General features: G+C 45.0%; 1 protein-coding gene across 1 annotated transcript; it reads right to left on the reverse strand.

Moving 5' to 3' along the window:
* Positions 1-1,422: 1,422 nt before the first annotated feature.
* On the reverse strand, positions 1,423-6,384 carry CBLN4 (cerebellin 4 precursor). Its single transcript, XM_075022576.1, has 3 exons — positions 6,109-6,384; positions 4,512-4,628; positions 1,423-1,664 (listed from the first exon to the last, which is right to left on the reverse strand). The coding sequence occupies exons 1-3, from the start codon at positions 6,382-6,384 to the stop codon at positions 1,467-1,469; spliced, it is 591 nt and encodes a 196-aa protein (XP_074878677.1). The 3' UTR covers positions 1,423-1,466.
* Between the last annotated feature and the right edge of the window lie 627 nt (positions 6,385-7,011).

Below are 7,011 nucleotides of genomic sequence, written 5' to 3' on the forward strand. Positions count from 1 at the left end.
TTTTTAATTTGATGGCACTGGAGTTCGATGCTGATGGCAAATCCTAAAGCACAGACAGGTCTCATCCAAAATCCTTTGGAATCAATGTGATTCTTAACACTAACTTCAGTGAAGCCAGGATTTTTCCCTAATTTTTTTTTTTTTTAAATAAAATGCATAGGTCATTTCTAGATCATTCTGATTACCTCTAGGATTCTGCCAGACTAACTTGTGACAGTTTGCCTGCCTCCCAGGACGATTTCTGTGAATCCCAAAAGCTTACACTTTGCATATAATAATCATATCCAATAAAAAAAAATAGCATGAAGTAACTTCCAAAATCCAAAGGTCAAAAATTCAGCTAACATATATTAATCTTTATTATGTAACAATGATATAATAAATAAGTTTATGAATTCATATGACCTGTACAAAAAGCCGAAAAGATATTGCACCAAGTTAGGTACCGGCTATTTGGATTTAATATTTGTTAAACATATGATCTAAAATTATATACAGTTGTGGAGTTAAGGCAAAACCAGATGATACCTTTAACACAACAGAAGGTTTGAAAAATAGACATAATTACAAACAAGGGGATCTCATCTCCAGCTAATAAAGTGGTTGTGTCTAAGGAAGGAATCCCTTAGGTTTTTAATAAAGCAGTTATTATCAATCATGTTAATTAAAACTGAAGAACAAGTGTGAGATTTCCTGCAGGGCAAAGCTGTTTTGCAAAGTTGTGCCTGAATGATCACCTTTAACCCTGGTAAGAATATTTTTCTTAATGGTTATAATCTGCTCTTCTTTTTAGAAAACAGCACATGGAAAAGAGGAATACTTTACATACCCAACTAAAATACAAGCATAACCTCTTAGCTTTATGTAAGCTAGACTTGATTGTGACCGGTGACAGAGCATAAATATATGGGTGAATCATCCAACACACTACACGCAGAGGAGAATTGAAGTCAACCACTTATCAATAATAATTACCTTTCTCAAGACAATGGAATAGATCATGTCAGTTAAGTCCCAATGACAAAAACATGTATGACCAATATATCAATATACGGTTCTTTGGCAGCAACACACTAACTCTTGATTGAAGTCTGAACTCAAACTCTCCTAAATTATAGACCTGGTTGCCAGTCTTTTCATAATTAAAGAAAATCCACTTCTCCCATGAATCCAATAAGTCCAGTAAATGAACTCTGAATAAATCTTGCAGGCAGCTTTAGACTGTAACATTAAGCATAGATATTTATTGTCTGCTTTAGTCTCAATCCAAATATATTGTATTTAAACACACAAAATTCTGTGAAACTTCTGAGTAGTTCAGATGGGGCCAAAATCCATAAAGAGAATCCATATTCACCCATGAAAAACCAATAAAGAAACATCAATCCCATGATGATAAAATGATCTTCATGTAACAGAGGCAATGATGAGTCCACACCTGGATGAATGTCACAGGAAAATTGACTTTACAGGGGAAAGACCAGAAAGCCAGAAAACGTAGAATACTGCCATCCACCGACCAGATTACCTTTCTCCAACTTCAGGTAAACCTTATCCTCCTTGTCTAGGTAGAGCAGGACTCCATTAGTGGCAGCTTCACGTGTGACGTCCTTGTCCCCGGCAAAAGCAGAAATGACTGGCTTTCCATTTAGCATCAAATTAACCTACAAGAGAAAAACCACTGAAAAGCTCTAATTAACAGAAAAACATCAAGAACTATCACTGACTATTAACTGCAGCGTAAGAGGTCTGCTAAGGTTCCAATCTTCATTGGGTTTGGGGTTGGGTTTTGATTGTTCGTTTTAAGCTAATACTTAGATTTATTTGGAGCGTACAAGCACATTCATGTTTCATGGGCTTGACCTGCACCCGAGGGAAGTCGGTGGGACACTGTCCCCTGACTGCCACAGTCCGCCCGGGCTCAGTCAGCGTGAAAGGTGACATGACATTGCCTTCATCTGTTGCTTGGGCACATTCAGTGTTGTAACTCTGTGGTGATACGGAACTGTGAGCTATTACCTCAACTTGTTTCACTTTGCCTACCTCATGGGTTATTTAGACGTGCACAAGCAAAGAAAGAAGACATTTTCAAAAAACTTAGGCACCCAGAGATGCGATATGGGCACCTAATGAGATGTCAAAGGCACCGCAGTAGGCTGGGAGCTTACGCTTCATTGAGAGCAAAATAGATGTCCCTTCCATCACTGATGGTGGCTTAGTTTTAAAGTCTAGAACAGACCTTTATCTTTATGAACCACTGCACTGTGTTTTGGTCCTGAATCTGTTTTTCTACAAAACACTTCTGAAAGTCAGCACAGCCTCTGCTCTGAAAGCAACATCACACAGACACTCTGTAAATAAAGATAGGCAGGGGCTGGGGGAATGGACGGGTCCAGGCATTTTTCATTTCCCCAGTGGCAAACTATTAGCTTTCTTCTGCTTTTTCCTTTTAAGCGGCTATAATGCAGTCACAGAGGGGTGAATTATGAAATGCTTATTCATATCGAGTATGCTGGCCTTGCATATACTCCCATTAATTTTAATGGGAGTCGCCACAGAATAAATTAGTGCTCAGCATAAGTCAGGGCAGCAGAATCTGGCCCTGATTTGGGATTCGCCTATCTGGGAAATCCACTTAATCAGATGTCCCCAGGGAACCAATTTCAGCTTAATGATATTTAATGGCACTAACAGATGTTCCAGGGGCATAGTAATATCACTTATGTAGGAAGCCTTCAGGTGATTTAGTGGTGTTTAAGTCTGCAGGTGGCTGAGACTCAAGCTGGTTTGCTCCACGGCAATGGCTTTTGGTCCTCCCCCCTAGTTATTACACATGCAAAAAAAAAAGCGCATCAGGAGTTTACTCATTGCTTGGTTTTGGTTTATCTCGTTCCTTCTGTACCATCTCTCTCAGTCAGGTTCCCCTGCAGATCATCTTACAGCTATTTTAATCACAGGAGAAGACACGTCACAGGTTTGCTGCAGATGATGGTCTCACGTTAACTATGACAAAATGGAGCCAACCAAACCCATCCATCCCTTTAGAAACTCCCGATCTCTGAAAGATTTCAGGCCATCTCACTTGTTGTAACATTCCTTGTTACGAGCTCCAAACTCCCAGGTTTGAGTACCTGGTATGTGAAACACCAAAGTCTGCACTGGGCTTCCAGAATGCAAGTCTTGATATCTTTCTTGGCAATATGTATTTTAAACTTAATGAAGCTGGCTGACACAGTTATTCTAGGCCGTTTCAACCTTCAGCTTTTAAGAGAGTGAAAGGAACAAAATTTGAGCATATTAAATAGCTTATAAGCTCATTATAGAGAATTTCATGAGGTCGGTATTTCATCTAAGACTTTTGTTATTGACCTGAATGGAACCATGATTTCCTGTTGCAAACTGAAGGTGAATTTCACCGGGGATGTGAATGTGTCTCGCACCAGCTTGCTCTGCCATCTCTACCATTTACCCTTTTCTCAGAAGCTTTACCGGCAACCCAAAGCCAGAGCTGCCACAAAGAAATGGCTGATCAGTCCTGCAGAAATCCGTCTCGTCTCAGCCTTGTACACTGAAACCCATATTCAGGAGCAAGACAGATCAGGGGAAAAGCACCAGATACTTCTATGAATCTAGCGGTCTCAAGGGTGGAAACAAGCGGAAGCCACAGATGTTATTCTAGATCTAGAAAGCCGGTATGTATGTCACAGAAATTGCATGACCTGGCATGAAGACTAAGGAATGTACTTTAAGGCATTTACTGTTGGCTCAGCAAGGGGATGTTCAGGAACGTAGAGGCTTTTCCTCTAAGATAATACATACTTGTGTTTAATTAGGTGGTTCAGCTGCTATTAAGCTGCAGAAGAAAGTGCAAATTGCTCCTTTTTTTTTTAATATATGACACTTCTTTTATGTATTATATGGTGGAAAAAGAGTTTAAACTGCTACAAAGGTTCCCTAGAAGACGTCCCTGTAGAGGTCTAACATTTCAGTGTAGTACAGAACAAGCAGACCACCTTAACTAACCTTGGTCCACAGCAGACTGGTGTTATAAACAGATACCCGGCATCACAAGCTGTCAGCCAGGTCACAAAATGTTATAAAAATCATCAAATCTGATACATATCCCCAGAATTCCTGTGTTCAAGACAGTGAGTTTAATCTGTAGCAAAATATGACTCTTCAATAGTATTTATACAATTAAGTGAAATTTAGAGCTCTGTTTTATTCTTGGATGATTCATTCTACTTAATACTTTATATCACCCCAGATACTCAGTTCCTATGGTATAGAAGGGAAGCTACCGCAAAGTATCAGAGGTGAGGATCCTGCTTTATTACAGCTGTTCAGTTTAAATGTATTCACTCTACTGCTAGGCACTCTACACCACAGGTTGCTTTAAACTAAGCTATTTTTCCTTCAAAGCGTGTTAAATACTCTTGTGTTCAGTCAAGTTCCTATTCTAAATAAACAATTTAAGTAAAAGATTTTATAATCACACTTGATCAACGTACCTGAATTGTTTGACTCTGATAGACTTTAATTACGTGAAAACTGAAACTGTAAATTCCTTTTCTTGGTGCTACAAAGACAGACTCCAGCGTGAAAAAATTGCCCACATTTACTAGGATCTACAAACAAAAAATATAACATGGGAATTAGTACAGGTGTTCAGTGCTAAATAAAAAATACAGACTATTAACTTTAGAAACCATTCACCCATGGAAATCTTTTCATCTACATCTATGCTGTTTTATTCATTGTTCTCTCAATTAAGTTGGAATATTACTCATAAAAATGGATATTTAGTTATATTTATAGTACAACTTTAATATAAATATAAAACTAGGGTGGAGAAGAGTTCTTACTTTGCTACTATATCATACCTTCAAGACCTTTCTTCTATACATGTTTCGAGGAGATTAAGAAAAGGCATTTTTGTTCATCATTCCCCAAAATGACATCAAAACACTAATTCGGGGAGTGGCATACTGGTTTTGGCTAAAAAGCAACGGTCAAGTCAACACTGTTTTCCTGGATGTATCAAGCTGTGAGGAAGGATGTACATGAATGATGTAATTCATTCACCAGTTTATAGTCAGCCTGAGTTCCTGACATACCTGGCGTATCTCAGCAAAAACTGGCTGTGAGCTGTTGCTGCTTTATTTGTTTTTGTAAGCACTAATAATAATTTGGGTTTGATTAAACAGAGACAAGTAGCAGAGGGGAACATATTAAATAAGTGCATCGTCCATATGCTAAATATCTTCTTTAATGACTACGTTTTTCTTTCATTCCACTTAGTTATGCTTTATTTTTAATCGATGTTTTCAGGCTCATTTATGCCAGACAGAGCCCTAGAAAGCCACAAGAAATCTCCACGAACTTAGGGTGATTTAGCCTACTCCCACGAAGCTACGTGACATCTCCAGCTTCAGCTGCCACGACGACTTACTGTTCATTACGATACGATATAAGCAGCAAAATAACCGTCCGTCTCCCTGACTTTGGGCTTGCCCTAGGACGGGAGCTGCTCTACGACCTGTACGTTAGCACTAGTGGCCGAGACGAGCGGGGCTGTACTACGAGCCTGGGACTGTTACAGAAAAGTTAAAATCTTTTTCCTCGGCATTCGTTCTTCTCTCCCCTCTCAAAGGCTGCCCGACCCGTCTACTACCCCCAAGCCTAACCGGGGCCGCGTCCTCGCCCCCAGCCCAGCCCGGTTCGCCCCTCGGATGCTCTCCCAGCCCCGGGGACCGGTCCCGCCGGGCTGGGGCTCCCGTTTCACCCCCGGCAATTCCTCGGACCCATCTCCCGCGGAGCCGGGGGGGGGGGGGGGGGGGGGGCAAGTGGGAAACTCCTGCGGGGAGTGAGATGCTCTCCGCGGGGGAGCGGCCGGCCTCTCCAGCCTCCCCCTGCACCCCGACTTTTTGCCGAAATTAAGGAAATTGCGCGGAGGGGGGGGGGGGGAGCGGGAGGCGGCGGCACTTGTTGATCGCGCCCGGCCGCGTCCCGGCGTGGGCGGGGGGGGCGGCCACGGGCACCCCGGTCCCGCGGGGATCCCCCCCCACCCCACAGCATCCCCCCCCCCCCCCGGCCCCGCCGCTTTACCTGGTCGAAGTAGATGATGCGCGTCTTGTTGCTCATCTCGGAGGGCTCGTGGTTGGTGCTCCTCACGGCCGAGAAGGCGACCTTGGAGTTGGCCGCCCGCACCGAGATGCCCAGCGGGGAAGAGGACGAACCCTTGGCGTCGGTGGCCGGGTTGGAATCGCAAACCACCAGGCACTTGCCCTCCAGGACGATGGGCTCCGTCTCGTTCTGCCCCCTCGCCGCCGGGCCTCCCAGCGCCAGGGCCAGCAGGACGGCGGGCAGCAGCCGCCAGCCCATGGTCGGCACCCGCGGCCGCCCAGCCCCGCCGCTCCGCGCCCCGCTCCGGCCACCGCGCCGCGCCCCAGCGGCAGCGGGCACCGCCGGCACCAGCGGCAGCCGCCGCCCCCCCCCGGCCTCCGCGCACACCCGCGCACACGCCCGCACCCGCGCCGACACGCACGGCCGCGCCCGCACCTCCCCGGCAGCGCCGCGCCGAAAGTCTTCTTTCCTCCGGCTTCTGCCCTCCGTCTCTGGGTTTGGGGTTTGGGGGTTTTTTTTTTCCTCTCCTTCTTCTCTTCTCCTCCTCCTCCTCCTCCTCCTCCCGCCCCGCCACCACTTCGCGCCTTTTTTATTTTTTCTTGCTTGCTTTCCCCGGGTCCTTCCGCGAGCTCTTTGGAAACGCGCCGCAAAAAGCTGCCGAACAAAATAAACGCTGCCCGCTGCCCCTTTTTCTCCCCTCTCTCCACATCAAAAAAGAGAGTGAGAAGGAGTGGGGGGGAAAAAAGCTCTCAGGTGAATTATGGATGAGAGAGAGGAGAAGAGAGAGGTCACGAAGAAAGAAAACCATTTGACGTCGCCGTGATCGCCGCTGCTGGGTCCCTCTCCCCTTCGAGCTGGAGATCCAGGATGCGCCGAGCGGTGGAG

The sequence above is a fragment of the Buteo buteo genome, chromosome 2 (genome assembly GCF_964188355.1).
Source record: "Buteo buteo chromosome 2, bButBut1.hap1.1, whole genome shotgun sequence".
Classification (NCBI taxonomy): domain Eukaryota; kingdom Metazoa; phylum Chordata; class Aves; order Accipitriformes; family Accipitridae; genus Buteo; species Buteo buteo.

Coding starts and splice junctions, on each gene's coding strand:
- CBLN4 (XM_075022576.1), bottom strand. CDS start 6,384: ATGGGCTGGCGGCTGCTGCCCGCCGTCCTGCTGGCCCTGGCGCTGGGA. Junction 4,629..6,108: donor GCATCATCTACTTCGACCAG/GTAAAGCGGCGG, acceptor TTTTGTTTGTAG/ATCCTAGTAAATGTGGGCAA. Junction 1,665..4,511: donor ATCAGAGTCAAACAATTCAG/GTACGTTGATCA, acceptor TTTCTCTTGTAG/GTTAATTTGATGCTAAATGG.